Source organism: Hipposideros armiger, unplaced genomic scaffold (assembly GCF_001890085.2).
Source record: "Hipposideros armiger isolate ML-2016 unplaced genomic scaffold, ASM189008v1 scaffold_331, whole genome shotgun sequence".
NCBI classification, from domain to species: domain Eukaryota; kingdom Metazoa; phylum Chordata; class Mammalia; order Chiroptera; family Hipposideridae; genus Hipposideros; species Hipposideros armiger.
The window spans coordinates 1,210,270-1,227,657 of record NW_017731681.1 but is presented as its reverse complement, the minus strand read 5'-3'; the positions used below and the strand labels follow the sequence as shown (position 1 = coordinate 1,227,657).

General features: G+C 38.3%; 1 protein-coding gene across 1 annotated transcript in view; it reads right to left on the bottom strand.

The window, feature by feature from the left end:
- The window catches only part of NUDT3 (nudix hydrolase 3), a 134,404-nt gene that overhangs the window by 19,462 nt on the left and 97,554 nt on the right, over positions 1–17,388 (bottom strand). The window contains exon 3 of the mRNA XM_019660876.1: positions 271–315. Within this exon, the coding sequence (XP_019516421.1) occupies positions 271–315 (45 nt within the window). The remainder of the gene's footprint in view (positions 1–270; positions 316–17,388) is intronic.

The following is a 17,388-nucleotide window of genomic DNA, read 5'->3' as shown; positions in this document are numbered from 1 at the left end:
CCTCACAACAGAGACCTCTGCCACCATGTGAGAACACAGAGAGAAACAGCTGTCTATGAACCAGGAAGCAGGTTCTCAACCAGTCACCAAATCTATTGGTGCCTTGATCTTGGACTTCCTAGCCTCCAGAATTGTGAGAAAACAATTTCTATTGCTTATAAGCCACCCAGTTTGTAGTTATTTTGTTACTACAGCTTGAATGGGATAAGACAAAGATATATGTGGTTATTAATATGATACCAAATGTGCCAAAGGTTTTAACAGACTTACCTCAAAAATTCCAACTAATCTTCCCAAGGTCCCTTTTACTCCAGCCTGAAAAGTGGGGAAAAAAAAAAAAAATTAACACATTGGTATTGTTTATATTGCTGGTCTTTTTGAATCTTCTTGAGCAATTTGCAGAACAGAAATAATAAACAAGAGGACACTGCTTGCGCGGACTCCAGTTTGGTGGCAGTCACACCAGTGTTTCCTGAGAAGAGCAGGGTGCGCTCTGGGGAGGGGGAACTCCTCTTATCTCCTCCCAGTCTCTCTCCCAACTTTGCAAAGCTGGCCAAACAAGAGCAGGTAATCAAGGCCATGAATGACTGCACTTATTTATTCATTCAGGCAACAGCAAAACACTGAATGCCTAATTTCAGCCAGATAGCAAACACTGTGGGTACCAGAGATACAGTGATGACTAAGCTAGAACAAAAGACCCATGAGAGCAAGACCCTTATCTGACTTGTTTTTGGATGTCTGTACATAGGAGGCCCAGAACAGAGCTCAGCACCCTGCAGGAACTCAGTAGAGCATCAGTCAACAAAAACACAAAACTGGTAATTCTGTCAGTGACAGAGATGTGCAGAACAAATATCATGCGGAGAGTGACAGGTGGTTAGGCCTTTGTATCTCCCATCTGCCCTTTGGTATTTAGATCTGTGTCTTTCTGATGCATTATAGGTAAAATTTTCAGTCTATTTACTAATTTTCTTTTAAACTGTATCCAGGGTAGTTATCCTATCTCTAGTCTATTTTTTATTTGACATTTTTCATTTCTACCTGTTCTTTACATATCTACCTGTTTTCATTACATATGCCTTTGTTTCTATGATAGTTTGTTCTTTTAAAACAAATTATTCCTTTATTTACTTTTTGAACATCCTGAATATATTTAAGTTCTTTGTCAGGCCACGCTATAAAATTCACTTCATCTGAAACAAATTCACATTCCAGCTGGTGAAGGGCTTACTCGTGAGGCAGCATTCACCATGTTCTCCAGAGCCAGGTCTTAGAGTGCTATCAACAGTTTAGGGCTCCTGCTCCAAGGTGATATACAGACTACTGCATAGAGAGCCACTGGGTCAGAGGGTGGCTTGGCTCCTTGTTTTATTGTGCACTGTATCTGTGTCCTCTTCCTTCTAGACCCACATCTTTCTAAAAATCTCAGCTCTTGATATCCTTTCCATTGGGCACCTGGGCTTCCCCTTACTCCAGGGGGTCTACCCATTAGCCACCCAAGGCCAGGCAGGCTTTAGGTTTCCCCAGCTACTTTGCACTTCTGCTGTTTCTGATCTAGAAAGGTAGTGTCCACTTTGCTGCTTTTGAGCCAGACTAGTTCTTTCTAGCTTTTGCTCTTTATATTTTATATCTGTTTCCGCTAGGAGTAGAAGAGGTCAAAGGTGAGGGAAAGATGACCCCTGGGAAATGCCTGGGGAATGCCGTAACTTGTTTTCTATTACTACTGCCCTGTTATTTGTATAATAAACTAAAAATTATGGCAAAAATAATTTCTAAACACAGTAGGTGCTCATTAAGTTTGTACAGAATGAACAAAAATTTTAAATAAGTACTCTAAAAGTTCTTAAGACTAATAGAAACAACGGAAATCAACTTAAAGGCCCTACTGGTTGAGCTTGATTTTGAAATTAATGTTTGCTAATTATCTGTGAAGAAATTCTATTCCTTTCTCTTGTCAACATGCCTGTTTCTTTTCCCATTATTTTCCCATCCATTTTTATTCCCATGTGGCTTTTGGTCTACTTGAATGGAAATGTCTATCTTTTCTTATTTAAATTGCTTCTCTATCCTTTTAAAAATAATTGCACTCCATAGCCAGCTAAGACCAGCTACTGGGATGTCGGAAAACTCATGACGCATGTTTGCAACGGATGGCACTAGTTCATTTTTGGAAGTACTGGAGTCATTTGCACCTATATTATTGCTATGTCATTTGACAGCTGACAGTTCTAGCTTCATTCTAAAAAAAAACAACTGAGCCATTTGGTTGAGATTTGGAGATTTTACAAGTTGAAGAAGGAAGACCAAACTGTGCATTTTCGCCATATTTTACTGTTTGACTTCCATAAAGGGAAGAACGTGCATCAAGCTTGTGAAAAGTTGCATCAAGTTTACGGTGTCAATGTTCTACAAGAACATCAGTGCCAACGATGGTTCACAAAATCCCATGCTGGTGATTTTGATTTCAATGATGCTCCTTGGTCAGGGAAGCCCACTGAGGTTGATGATGACAACATAAAGAAATTGATCGAATCCAACCCACATTACACGACATGAGAGATTGCAGAAACACTGCGCATCCATCATTCAAGCGTTCACGACCACCTGAAGAAGCTAGGATACGTAAGCAAGCTTGATATTTGGGTTCCGCATGAACTCAAAGAAGTTCATTTGACGGCGCGTATAAACATCTGCAATGTGCTCATTAAACGTAAGGAAAATGATCCTTTTTTGAAGTGACTGATAAATGGTGATGAGAAGTGGATTATTTACAACAATGTGGTGCGCAAACGGTCTTGGTCCCGACGTCATGATTCGCCTCAAATGCCATCGAAAGCAGACATTCATCAGAGGAAGGTTATGCTCTCAGTGTGGTTGGATTTTAAAGGTGTGTTTTTCAAGCTCCTACCAAGGAACCAAACAATCAATTCGAATGTGTAGTGTTGGCAGTTGGACAGTTTGAACGAATCCATCATCCAGAAACGTCCAGAGATTGTTAATCGTAAAGGAGTTGTGTTCCATCGCGACAACGCGAGACCACACACAAGTTTGATCACCTGTCAAAAATTACTGGAGCTTGGATGGGATGTGTTGCCACACCCACCATACTCGCCTGACCTTGTGCCATCAGACTTCCACTTGTTTCGCTCTCTTCAAAACTTGCGTGGTAATAACGTTCAATTCAGATGAAGCTGTAAAGCAGCATTTTGTTCAGTTTTTCGCAAATAAAGACAGGTCCTTCTATGAACGAGGAATTATGAAGCTCACTGAAAGACGGCAAAAGGTTATCAAACAAAACGGGCAATATATCATTGACTCATCTTTGTTCTTTATGTAAATAAATGATCTTTGAAAAACATAGACAAAATACGTCATGACTTTTCCTACAACCCAATAGATTGTACATCATGAATTAACTAGTAAAGGTGCCTGAACAGTGGGACAGGCTGGCAGGCCACCTTGGGTTGGAAAGCCAATTCTGTACTCTGATGCTGGGCAGCCCAAAAACACTCAGATCAACTCCTAAGATGTGTCACCTGTGCCTTTGCCATGGGTCTCCACTGACAGGGCCTGGGAGTAGGGCTGTCAGAGGTGCAAGGAAAGACTCATAGAGGTTTATAGAAGCCATCATTTACTTTTCTGCAAAGTGGAGAAAGCGTTCTCTTTAGTAGTTTTTCTGCAATAATTTTATCTTAAAGAAACCAGAAGTTTAGCAAAAAAAATGCTCTTTTAATTTTAAGGGCACAAGTCAACTTAAGATTATGACAATTCAGTATCATTTGTTTAAAACTTTTTTTTTAAAGTTTTTTTTTTTTAAAGATTTTTTTTTTTATTGGGGGAATTGGGGGAATGGGAACAGTGCTGGGGAATTGGGGGAAGGGGAACAGACAAGTTGCTGTCGTCTTCTTCTTCAATCTAGTTGTGGAGGATGTTGCTTCACTGGCCCAAGTTGGCACCATCATTGCGCTCTTCCCGGGCGAGGCAGATCAGTCGCCGGCTTCTGGACGGCCGCTCACTGCGGCTGCTGGCCGCTCACGCTGGCTGCTGGCTACATACGGTAGCCCATGGCAACCCACTGCCACAGGGGCTGCAGCCTACGCCGTCGCCGGCGACTCATGGCAACCCAGCTCCAGGTTGAGCTGTTGTTCAGCATCTTAGCTGTGGAGGGCAGTGTCACTGGCCCTCATATGTGGGATCCGAACCGGGGCCCTCTGGCATCCCAAGAGAGTTCTTAACCATCGCGCCACTCGGCCGGCCCTAAAACTTTTTAGTAATAGTAATTTCTGCATTCAATAGCAACATACACATTTATCTATGATTTACTCTGTGTCAGTGACAGTTGGGAAAAATATAAAAGCACTTTTCTTTGAAATAGATGCATTCTTATAAAGTCTAATGTAAATCAAATAATGTTGCCATCTGTACTGAAATTTCAGTGGCATTTATTTTCACTTCTCATTTAATCTTCCAGTTGCAGAAACTAATAGTAGTTTTATTTGTCTCTTAGTGTCTATTTCCAGTTTTATACTAACACTTATGGGAATCTATCTACAGCGATCTTACCAATGATTCTAATGGTAAAAAGCAAAGAAATATTCCTATATTTACCAGTTTTTAAAATTGAGATTTAGCAGTTTTCTTGAGGAGGAGCCTCTTTAGTAAGAAAGAGGATTTCAGTTTTTAAAATCATAGTGCTGGAAAGACGAAGATTCTTCGGAGGTAAGGCTGCCCAAGACAGAGTTCACTGTAACCACTTTACCATTTCATAATTTCCCACAGTCCAACTTTCATGTCTCAGCTCTCTCTCAAATGCTGCCACAGGCAACTGGACGGTTATTTTTATCTCTTACATGGGGTAGGTGCCAGGGTCACATCTGACAGATATTTGGCTCAGACACTGAGGATAAGATTTGATTCAGGGTATATGTAAATTGGTCCAGTTAGGGTGCTGGTATGAACCTGTTTTTCTCAAAATCATTTGAAAGCAGTTATAATTTCAATCTGTATGTCAAAAGCCCCTAATTCAGAGAAGGAGACTGTTTAAAAGTCTGTCTTAGCTAGTAGTAGATAGGAATTCCAAATAAAATAGTTATTGGCCTTTATTATTCAACCATATGTAGGGGAGTTCTTCCTTGAACTTCAAAGTATACAATATGAATTCTAGCACTTTAGGTCTAGTTAACAAAAATAATCTAAGCAATTGCTTACTTTTTAAAAAGAAAAAAAAATCACCAATGTCTTTTTTTTCTTTCAGAGTGTTTTACTGATATTGGAAAGGGCTGAACCAATCAGGGAGACATCAGTGATTCTATCTTTCCCTCTAGTCTCCTCCTCAAGTGTGTACATGAGGCTCAGACAGAGCCACTAATGTGGAGGGGCCTTTGAGCCTGCTCCTAAAATGATCTCTGGCACAAAGAACCTGGCTTTGTTGTTTAGTTTGGACGGGCACAAAGTGGACCATTACCTTCGGAAACCAACTTTTCACTCTGGGGTGGATATTTTGGCAGACACTGATGGCTGTCTAGCCCACAGGCATTCCCCCTCCACCCTGCTAGCAGGAAGACCCAGACTCTGTCAGGAAAGAGCCATGGCGCAATTGGAGCGACACAGGGAATTCTGCTTCCTTCTGCAGTGACAGGTTCAGGGGTGCTGCATATGACCCAGTTCTGGATAAATAAATGGCTCCTGAGAGGATGTCTCTGGGGGCTTTTGGGAAAGATTTCCCACCATGATAAGAAGAGCTGCACAAAAAGAAACCCTATACCTCCTTGCTTGTCAAGTCGGGACCTGAACCGTGAAGCTGCTATAGCCATCTTGTGATCGTTAAGGGGAAGGCCAAGAGGATCACTGAGAAGCTCAACCGAAGTCTTGACACTGCTGAGCCACTGCAGCAAGGCAGTAATGGCCATGCTCTACCTTCTTACATGAGAAAAAGAACCAATGCTGTTGAGTCACATCTAGTCAGGTACGCTGGTACTTGTATCTGAAAGCTCCCAGCTATTGATTTAAAAAGTAGCTCTGTGAAGAAGACTGAGTATCAAAACAAAAACAAAAATTCTGAACATTCAAGGGAGCTCTCGTGTCAAAGCTTCCTTTATTAAAGCAGTAAGCCTAGACCCAAAAGGAGCTCGGGGAGCAACTCTAATTCAAGTGTCTGTATGAGGAAACCCACAAACAGAAACATATGGTCTCCAACGCACATAACTTTCTGCTACCTGCCAAACTTAGCAGTTACAGAAGCAAACAATCACAGTGAAGACAGATGGAAGTACGCAGATGGGAAGCCAGTGTTAAGTCCAGTGAAATTCCTTCTCCGGGATTTTTTTTTTTTTAAATGAAGTATTTCAAACATCCAAAAGGTAAAGAAAAAAAATAAACATTCAGGTCACCACTAGCCAGGTTTGTCAAATAGTAACATATCATTTTGTGTCTTTATTTTTAGTACAGCTGAAGCCCCTTTTGTACTCATGCTCCCTGCCAAAACTACTCACCCAAATTTGATGTTTATCATTCTCTTGCATGTTTTATACTTTTACAACTTAGGTATAGATCCACTATTAATGGTATAGTGCTTTCTGCATGTTTCTCTATTCAGTTAAAAAAAAATTATATCTTCTGCAATTTCCCCTTAATATCACGTTTCTGAGTTTTAGCTTTATTGATACACGTAGCTCTAATTAATTCATTTTAATTGTTGAACAGTACTGTATTTTAGGAACTTACCACAATTTTATTAATCCATTTACTTGTTGGCATTTAGTCTTGCTATTATAAAAAATACTACCAAAAACCCCACAAAAACTCCCTTGTAGATATCCTTGTTACCTACCATGTGTGGGAGTTTCTTTAAGATCTGTACTAAAAGTCAAATTTCTGAATCACAGGATAAAAGTACCTCCAATTTCCCCCCATATTTAGTTGTTCTCTGCAGTAGATCAACTGCAGAAATGGCTGCAATTCGCCATCTCTCGCAGTGTCCACATCTTTTGAAACGTAACTTGATGGCTCTTCCTATCCAGAGCTAGAATCTGTTTATCCTATCCTATACTAGGGTGGCCTTGTGCCTTGCTCTGTTCAACAGAATGCAGAAGGATGAAGATGCTGGTGTACCAGTTCCAAGCCCAGGCCTTCAGAAGCCCTGCGGTTTCCTCTTTTTCTCTTGGAATCCTGCCACTGCCATGTGAGCTAGTCGCCTAAAGGATGAAAGACAGATCTTAGCTGTGGATATTACAAAGCAGCCTACAAACAGCTAACCTTCAAAGTGTGAGGGAGTCTAGCCAAGGTCGCAGAGCAGCCTTACCTGACCTGGCGCTGGCCGTACCATCTGAGTAGTCCAGCTTGTGAGCAAATAATCAATACTTACTATTTTAAGCCACTGAGTTTTAAGATTGTTACACAACAGTAACTAACTGATATATCCTCCAAGTACATAGGCAGTGTATAAGTTCTCACCACTCCTTTTTTTTTTTTAAAGATTTTATTGGGGAATTGGGGGAGGGGAACAGTGTTGGGGAATCGAGGAAAGGGAACAGACAGGTAGACAAATTGCTGTTTTGTTCTCAGTCTTAGTTGTGGAAGATGTCGCTTCACTGGCCCATGTTGGTTATGATCATTGTGCTCTTCCCAGGTGAGGCAGTCGGTCGCTGGTCATTGGTCGGCCGCTCACTGCGGCTCCCAGCAGCTCTCGCCGGCTGCCAGCTGCTCACGCTGGCTGCCAGCCACTCATGTAGCTCACCGCAGCCCACTGCAGCCCTGCTGCAGCTTACGCGGTCGCCGAGGACTCACAGCAGCCCAGCTCCAGGTTGAGCTGTTGTTCATCATCTTAGCTGTAGAGGGTGCTGCGTCACTTGGCCCTTAATGTGGGACTGAACCGTGGCCCTGCTGCTCAGAGCTGGCGTCCCAAGAGAGCTCTTAACCAGCTGAGCCACTCGGCCGGCCCAGTTCTCACCACTCTTGTTCCTCTTTAATATTTGATATTTGTCAGGCTTTTTATTTTGGGTCAATATAATGAGTATAAAATTATACTGCATAATTTTTATACTGAAATCGTGTGCATTTTCCTATGTTTAATGAAGAAGGTTTCTTCTTCTGGGAATTCATTCTTTATCCATTTTTCTTATTTGACTGTTGATGATTTTAATGATCTTAATGCCAGAAATGACATCTTCTTAATACTTATCTGTGTGGTAAATTATCTGCTTCCTATCTGGCACTTGTCTTTCATTTTTGTTTTTGATTTTCTTTGCTAAACATGTTTTGTAAGACATTGCTGATTTTACTGATCTTTTCCTTTTGTGTGTTTAGTATCTTTTTAAGAAACACATTCCTATTCCAATTGCATAAAGTTAGTTTCCTGTATTTTTTCTAATAGATTGAGAGTTTTATACTATGATCCACCGAAATAAATTTGGGAACTTATTCCCAAATAGCCAATGGTCTAGAGACTCCAGACTAGACCCAGGGATATTACTTTGTTTTACTAATCTAGTTGTTAATTTATGTACTAATAGCACATGGTTTTAACTAATATAGCTTTATCTTAATAACTAGAAAGGTAGTCCTCTTTTCTGTTCTTTTTCAGAAACTCTGAAGCCACTTTTCGTACCTTTATTCTTCCACATAAATTTCACAAATCAGTTTTTCAGATCTCTTGAAAAATCCTTTGGGATGTTTATTTTTATTATTGAATTTTTAGATTAATTTGAGAAAAACTCACATCTTTATAATATTTAGTCTTCTTATCCAAGAATAGACCTCTCCATTTACTCAGGTCTCTTTTTGATTCCTTCAACCAAGTTTTATTGTAAAGATCCTGCATTCCTTTAATCTATAGCAAGGCATTTTAGTTTTTAGTTTTGTTGCTATTGTCAATGGTATATATATTTCTTAAGTTACATATTTTCTAATTTATTACTGCTGGTTTAAAGAAACATTGCTGGTTTCTGTATATTAATCTTATGTCTTACGATCTTTCTAAACGTGCTTACCAGTTTTACCAGTTTCTTCTGTGTTCCTTTGGTTTTTTTAAATTAATACACCATCTGCAAATAATGATGATTTTGTTTCTTCCTTTTGAATCTTTATAATTTGTATTTATTTTTGTCTTACTGCAGGGGCTAGGATCCCAGTTCAACATTAAACCGGCAGCATGATAGCAAACATAATGCTTTTTCCTGTCTGCCATCAGAATGCTTTGAAAAATTTTTAAATATGAAGTTTGTGTAGGTTTTATTAGACATCCTATCAGGTTAAGAAATTTCCTTTTATTTTCAGTTTGCTAATAGTTTTTTAAATAAATGCGTACTGAATTTTAATAAATATTTGTTCTTCATTTATGGAGGTTTTTTTTTCTTTTAATCTCTTAATAAAGTAAATTACATAAACATATTTTCTAAGACGGAATTATCCTTGTATTCATGGAATAATCCAGTTGTGTGATACTTTGAGAAAGCTTTAGATTCTATTTGCTTTTATCTTACTTGGAATGTTTGCATCCATGTTCATAAATGAAAATTGATTGTTTGCATTTGTAAGTTCATTGAATTAAGAGCAAGTTAGGTGGCACCTCGTCCAGATAAGTTAGACCTGCCCAGGACCAGTGGCTATTGATAGTTTAAAGATTGTGGAGTCTCTAGAGCAGCGGTTCTCAACCTGTGGGTCGCGACCCCTTTGGGGGTTGAATGACCCTTTCACAGGGGTCGCCTAAGACCATCGGAAAACAAAAAGATATTTACGTTACGATTCATAACAGTAGGAAAATTACAGTTATAGAGTAGCAATGAAAATAATTTTATGGTTGGGGGTCACCAAAACATGAGGAACTGTATTAAGGGGTCATGGCATTAGGAAGGTTGAGAACCGCTGCTCTGGAGGCAAGAGTTGCATTTAGTATTTGCTGAAACCATTGTGAACTATATTGGAGTCAATGGAAAACTAAGCTGTGGATATACTTCCTAATGACTAAAAATCCTTTCCTGGAATGTGGAGCTGGGTGGGAAAGCAAATACAACTGTTTTGGAAGAGTCATCTGGACTTAATTCATTTAGCAGAAGGCAACTGGCTCCTATCCCAGTAATTCAGTCTCTATTCAGAGTTCCAACACAAACCAGCTCAAATACAACACTATATTCTCTAAGAGGGCAGATTCTAATCTCTACACTAAGCCACCACTGAATTAACTATTCATCAATGGGTAGCATTCAAGTATGTGTGATAATGTAGACAGATAAACTGAGTAAAAAGATATCTTATTCCCGTTAAAAAAAAAAGAATAACAGCTGAAAAGTAATTTAATAGTAGTTATTTGCAGCAAAAAAAGCTAACCTTTAAATTAGGTTCTCTTAGTGAGTTTAATATAAATAATAAACAATAAATAAAACATGTCAGTTTTTTTACTACAGTTTTTTGTAAAAGCAGGTAGTAATTAGGATTATTAATAAAGATAAATGAATTTACAAAAATGTGACCTACTTAGAATTTTTTATCTATTGAAAGCAAGATATCCCTGTTTAGTATCTTAGATGATCAGCTTAGAGAAGCAAAAAATATTTACAGCATTACTTCAGAATCAAAGGAAATGAGAGGAGATAGATATAATTCTAAAAAAAAAAAAATTAACTAAAAATATGTACTAGTAGACTGACTAAGCATATTACTTCTTCTTCCTGAGACCCCATCAAAATGGAAGTACAGGAATAAGATTGGAAAGAGGCCATTGGGAGAAAAGCAATTTCAAAAAAATTCCAGAAGATGCAAAGTGATGCATGAGGGTTGAAAGATGAAGAAAAGCAAAAGAAGCCAGCTCAGCTTCCAGACTCTGGAGAGGTTCCAGGATAGGATATGGCAGGAACACAGAGAGTGGACGTGAGAAGGGGTCCTGAAAGCTAAAGGTCTAAATACCAAACAGCTATCCCCATACACAGAGAATGGCCGAGAGCCAGTCACCCATCACCCAGCCAACTCTGTGAGAAAAACAGCAACACTGGGAAGGACCGTGGCTTATATATCTAGAAACACCCCCAGAATAAAGTCGTCCTATTGTGACATTCTTTTCAAGGGCCTCTGGCACAACAGCTCCACTTCCCTCCAGGTCACTCATTTCCCCAGAGCTCCATTCAGTGCTGCTACTGCCTCCATCATGACGGGAACAGATCACCTGACATCCAAAGAAAGTCACCAGGGAAAGAAAGATCAAAATAAAGAAATGAAAACTAGCTCTGGTCAAAAAAAAAACATAAGGAACAGAAGAAAACTTGGGGAAAATCAGTTCTTATCTTTAAAGAAATCTGAGAAGCTATGGCTTCGTAAGCAAGAACAAAATGTATATAAAACCCATAATAACAATGGTATCTTAGAACTTAAAAATATGATTGCTGAAATAAAACATTGATTTAGAAGGGTTAGACGATAAGGCAATGAGACTTCCTAAAACAGTAACTGAAAATAAAGAGATGAAAATATGACCAGAAAAGAATAAAGGCTCAATCTAGAGGGTCTGATATCTAATTAATAGAAATTACAGACAAATTACTGAGAATTTCAAAACGTGATAAAGAGAAGGAAAAAACAGGCAATCTCCAGAGGAATAAGAACCAAATTAGTATTAGACTTATCCACAACATTAATAATACTTTTAATTTTAAGGGAAAGTGATTTTCAATAAAAACTTCTATTTAGCAGACCCTTCAGTGAGACAATGCACGTATGAGGCAAGAAATAAGATTTTTCTTAGGGAATTAGTTAAGGAATGTTTCTTTTCATTCTAAGTCTTATTTTATTTTTGAACCATGTACCATGCACAAATATGATTTTGATACAATTTTAGAACTCAGGGAAAAAGGCTATCTTTAAAAAGAAATGCACTAAAAATAAAGGAAAAAAAAAAAGAAAAAGAAATGCACTACATGGACGGGGCTATGCCCGTATATGTGATTTCCTCAGTCTTAATTTCCTTCTGTAGTAATCAACAACATATATGAAATTTTGAATCTTGGCAGGTAAGAGAATGGAGTGAATGGAAAAGCATCAACAAGAACAAGAGCTGTGAGGAAAGTAATGCAATCTTCTGTCCCAGGCCCCTGACATTCCCCGTAATCGCTCCTGACACCCCCCCCCACCCCACCCCCAGTAAACTGCAGGCCTGGAGCAGGAACTGAACAGGTAGCAGAACTCTAATCCTATAGTGTACGAAGAATAGGGGGCCTGTAAGACTGATGAGTTTATAAGGAGCTGGCTGGTGGAATGTGGTCACTTCTGAGGCCTATGAGCTGGAGAAAAGCAAAAGACAGCCATGAAGAGATTGTTCCTAAAGAAAAGCTCTATAATTATTGGAAGTGTTTATTTCAGTTACGACAACTAAACAAACTCACATTTCATTCTAAGAACAAGCACTCAGAGAAAAGTCAAATATATGAGAGAGCCAATCTGGTAATTCAAAAAACATGGTTATTACAAGAAAAAATGAATTCTTCTTTAACAGGATTCAAGAAGATATTACAATGAGAAAACAACGTCAAGCTGTCTCAAATAGGGAGCAATGTGAAAATCGAGGAGTTCTTAAATAACATCACATTATTGAGAACTAATAACCCTAGAGAAGGCAACAAACAGCTAATTGAATACAGCAGAAAACTGGAGATACAGAAGGCCAAAATTAGAATAATTCTCTCAGCATGCAGAGTAAAAATGTAGAGATCCAAATTATAAGAGATAAAAGAATATTATATACAGATGGTCCCTGACTGAACGATGGTTTGACTTTACAATGGTGCGAAAGTGATATGCATGCATTCAGTAGAAACTGTACTTTGAATTTTGAAAAATGTCTGGGCTAGCGATACACAGTATGACACTCTTCTGATTCTGGGCAGGAGCAGCAAGGCACACTCCCAGTCAGCCACGCTTTCATGAGGGGAAACAACAGAGGGTACTCTACGAGTACAGCGTTGCCAGTGTTCTTTGGATATTGTGTTTTGTGTTTTCGCATTCCATCGTGTCTAAAAAAAGCCCATTTGTGTCTCTTGCTTCTGGTGAGAAGAGGAAGACAATTACTCTTGAGATGAAACGCAATTATTCTTGAGATGAAACTAAAGATAAATGCCCAACTGTAGGCAAATGTAAGTGTTCTGAGCCCATTTTAGGTAGGATGTGCTAAGCTATGATGTTCAGTAGGTTAGGGGGAGTAAATGCACTTTTGGCTTATGATGTTTTCAGTTTATGATTGGTTTATTGGGACCGTAACCCAAATGTTAAGTAGAGGAGCATCTATCTGTAATAGGAGTTTAGCAGAAGAAAATTAAACTGGTGAAGGTGGGACAATAACTGAAGAAAAAAGAAGAAAGTTTCCCAAAGCTAAGCAAAGACACAAACATTCCTATCAAAAGGGCTCACCAAGTATGAGGCGCACCCCAGTGACATTTCTGAGTTTCAACAGAGAAAAGTTTTAATGTGTTTACACAGGGGAAAATTTTTTTTGATACTCGACTTTTCCTCTACAATACCAAATGTTTGAAGTCAAGAGTCCTGAGGAAAAGGATTATTGTTCCAGGAGTCTATAGTTAGGCAAACCCTCATGTCATGTGTGGAGAAAAATATTTTCTTAAAAATATTGTTATTTTTAAGATAGTACAGTGAGCCATTACACATGAGCCACTACCCTCATGTGTAATGGCTCAATGTACTTTTCTTAAAAATAACTACCCAATATACTCTAGTCAACCAATAAAAAGGGAGAAAAAAAAAACACCACATAAGAATGGGAATACATGGGGATGGGATGGGAAGAAAAATAGCTACAATCAATGAAAAATTATTGGCCTTCTTTTAAAAAATTATTGTTGATATGGTTGTTATCAACATAACAAATAATTTTCTCTATTTTCAAAAATAATATCTTAACAATGATAATCTATACCTAAAGTTATATATTTAAACAAAATGACAGTTGGGCAATAAGGGAATACTAATTTTTGTTTTAGATTGTGTGTGTGTGTGTGTGTGTGTACGTACTGTTTTGTTTGGTTGGAAAAATAAATAACTGTTCAGATATGTTATTCAGAAGTAAAAGGGACTTCTAGTTTCTGGTCCAGGATATAAGGAGCTTAAAGAAGTTGCCACTCTGTCCTAACAAGAAATAAAAACCTGAACAAACTGAAAAATTAATAGCTCTTCGTACGTTCTTCAAAAAAGTGAGTCACAGGGCAAAGTGCTGCCCCCAAAGCTGGACAGACAGAGAGAATCACACTGACAGGAGCAGAAACCACCAAGGAAACGGGCCAGGGGAGGCAGGCTGGCAAACCTAAACTGGAACTGATGAATTGCTGGAGGCTCAGTAGGCAAGTCTGCGAGTTAAAGACTTCAGGGGCCCACCATACTTTTGTGTGTTTAACCAGGAGTTCTGCCAGGTATTCACAGTGAACACTGTAGAAATATCCCCTCCTGCTTCTGGGGAGGGGAAAAGAGCCATCTTAAATACTCCAGAGCATTCTATTCTTAACAAAGCTTGCCTTCAAGACAAACTGTTTTATCAGAACCTAGCCAACCTGGGGGAAGGGTAATGTCCAATTCCAGCCCCTTCCAGCCCTGTCCCACCTAAAGTGGGGTGGGGAGGATCTGGGGAGAGCTGGAAACGCAGAGAGGCACTTGTGAAGTTCACAGTCCAGGGGCGCAGGCGCACTACGACTGAGACCTAACCAGAGGATGACAGAATGCTTCCCCTCCCAGCACACGTTACCATCGTATTTCTAAGGGCCAATTTGCCAGAGTTCCTTCCAACCAATACATCATGTTCAGCTTTCAACAAAAATATTACCAGGCATGCTAAAAGGAAAAAAACCAGTCTGAAGACACAGAACAAGCATCAGAGCCAGACTAAGATATGGCAAGGATGTTGGAATGATCAGATCAGGAATTTAAAACAACTATGATTAATATGCTAAGAGTTCTAATGGCAAAAGTAAGCAGAGATGAAAATTCAAGAAAAAAAAATCAAAAAGTAATGCTAGAAATCAAACACGCTGTTAACAAAATAAAGAATGCCTCTGACGGACTCGTTAGTAGATTAGACACAGCTAAGGAAAGAATCCTGGAGCTGAAGATATGTCAATAGAAACTTCCGAAACTGAAATATGAAGGAAAAAAACCTGAAACAACAAAAACCCGACAGAACAGAATATCCAAGAATTGTGGGACAACTATAAAAGGTATAGCATTGTGTAATGGGGATACCAGAAGGAGAAGGCAAATGAATAGAAGCCATAATTGAGCTATAATGACTGAGAATTTCCCCAAATTAATGTCAGATACAGAACCACAGATCCAGAAAGCTCAGGAAGCACAAGTAGGATAAATGCACAAAAAAACTACATATAGACATATATATTTAAACTGTAGAAAATCAAAGATAAGGAAAAAATATTGCAAAGAAGTCAGAGGGGGGAAAACAGTTTACCTATAGAGGAACAAAGTGAAGAGTTACCGTATTTCCCCATGTATAATTTTCAGAAGAAAATTTTCTGAAAAATTTGGGGTCTAAAAACTGGGTGCATCTTATACAGTGGTTGTAGATTTTTTTACTTGCATTTCCCGCTTTTTTCGAATTTCACTTTTTTATGATGAATAAAACTTGAGTTCAATAATTTTATGTAATACATTTTTTTTCAAATTTTGGGCCCCCAAATTAAGGTGCGTCTTATACATGGGAGCGTCTTATACATGGGGAAATACGGGTATATATGATGACTTCTCAGAAACCACTCAAAAAGAGGAAAATAGAGCAAATTACTTAACGTGTTGAGAAGAAAAAAACCCACCAACCTAGATTTCTGTATCCTGTGAAATTATTCTTTAAAAGTGAAGGAGAAATAGACTTTCTCAGACAAATCAAAATTGAAGAAATCTGTTGCCAGTAGACCTGCCTTGAAAGAAATGTTAAAAGAAATTCGTTGAGAAAAGGAAAATGATATAGGTTTGAAACTTAGATCTACATAAAGAAAGGAAAAACATTAGAGAAGGAATAAGAAGGTAAAATTAAAACGTTTATATTTTTTATTCTTAATTGATTTAACAGACAATAATTTGTTCAAAATAATAGAAACACTGTATTTGAATAAAAAAATATATATTATATGCTTATGTATAAACGAAATTAATGACAGCAATGTGGAAGGGGCAGGAGAATAAGGACTATTTGTTACTACAAGGAACTCACAGTACCAGTGAAGTGATATAGTGTTATTTGAAAGTGGGTTTGATTTGTAGTAAATATAATATTGCAAACTTCAGGATAATCACACACACACACACACACAAGTTTAAAAAGTAGTAAAATTGATATGTTAAGGAAGAAAAGAAATGGCATCATGTAAAGTGCTCAACTAAAATCACTAAAGGCAGAAAAAGAGTGGAAGACAAAAATAGGAACCAAGAACAAGGGCAACAAATAGAACAGTATCAAACATGGTAGCTATTAATCAACTATATCAATAATCACTTTAAACATCAATGGTCTAAAATAACACAATTAAAAGACAGAGATTGTCAGAGAAAATCAAAAGACAAGGCCAACTAATATGTTTTCTCCAAGAAACCCAATTTAAATACAAAAGCAAATATAGATTAAAAGTAAAGAGATGTATCATACTAACACAAATCAAAAGAAGGTGTGAATAGCTAGCTATGTTAACTTCAGAGCAAGGAAAATTATCAGGGATAAAGAGCATTACATAACGCTGCATAAGAGTATTATACTCGTACAAGTCACGTTTGACTTTTGCAATTACAAGAGGTGCTCAAAGTGGCTACCATTAGCGTCCAGACACTTCTGATTATGGCGAACTACTGCTTGAGCAACATTCACCAAAGTGTCCACTTGTACACATTTTTTGGGGACCCCCAGTATGTATGTATGTATGTATGTGTGTGTGTGTGTACACACATACACACATGTGTAAGTGTATATAAAATTACTAAAATGTTAACAAAGGATATCTTTAGATGATGGGAATATAAATGATTTTTTTGTTGTGTATTGGTTACTTCTTAAGGTTTCAATAACAGATAGAGATTATGGGACAAAGTATGGGACAATGCTAGTAGAATCTAGGTGATTGGTGTTTACAATAAAATTCAATATGACAATGAATTTTAAAATGTTTATAAAATATTGGGGAAATTTTTTTTTTTTTTAGATTTTTTATTGGGGAATTGGGGGGATGGGAACAGTGCTGGGGAATTGGGGGGAAGGGGAACAGACAAGTTGCTGTCGTTTTGTTCTTCAATCTAGTTGTGGAGGATGTTGCTTCGCTGGCCCAAGTTGGCACCATCATTGCGCTCTTCTCTGGTGAGGCAGATCAGTTGCTGGCTTCTGGACGGCCACTCACTGCGGCT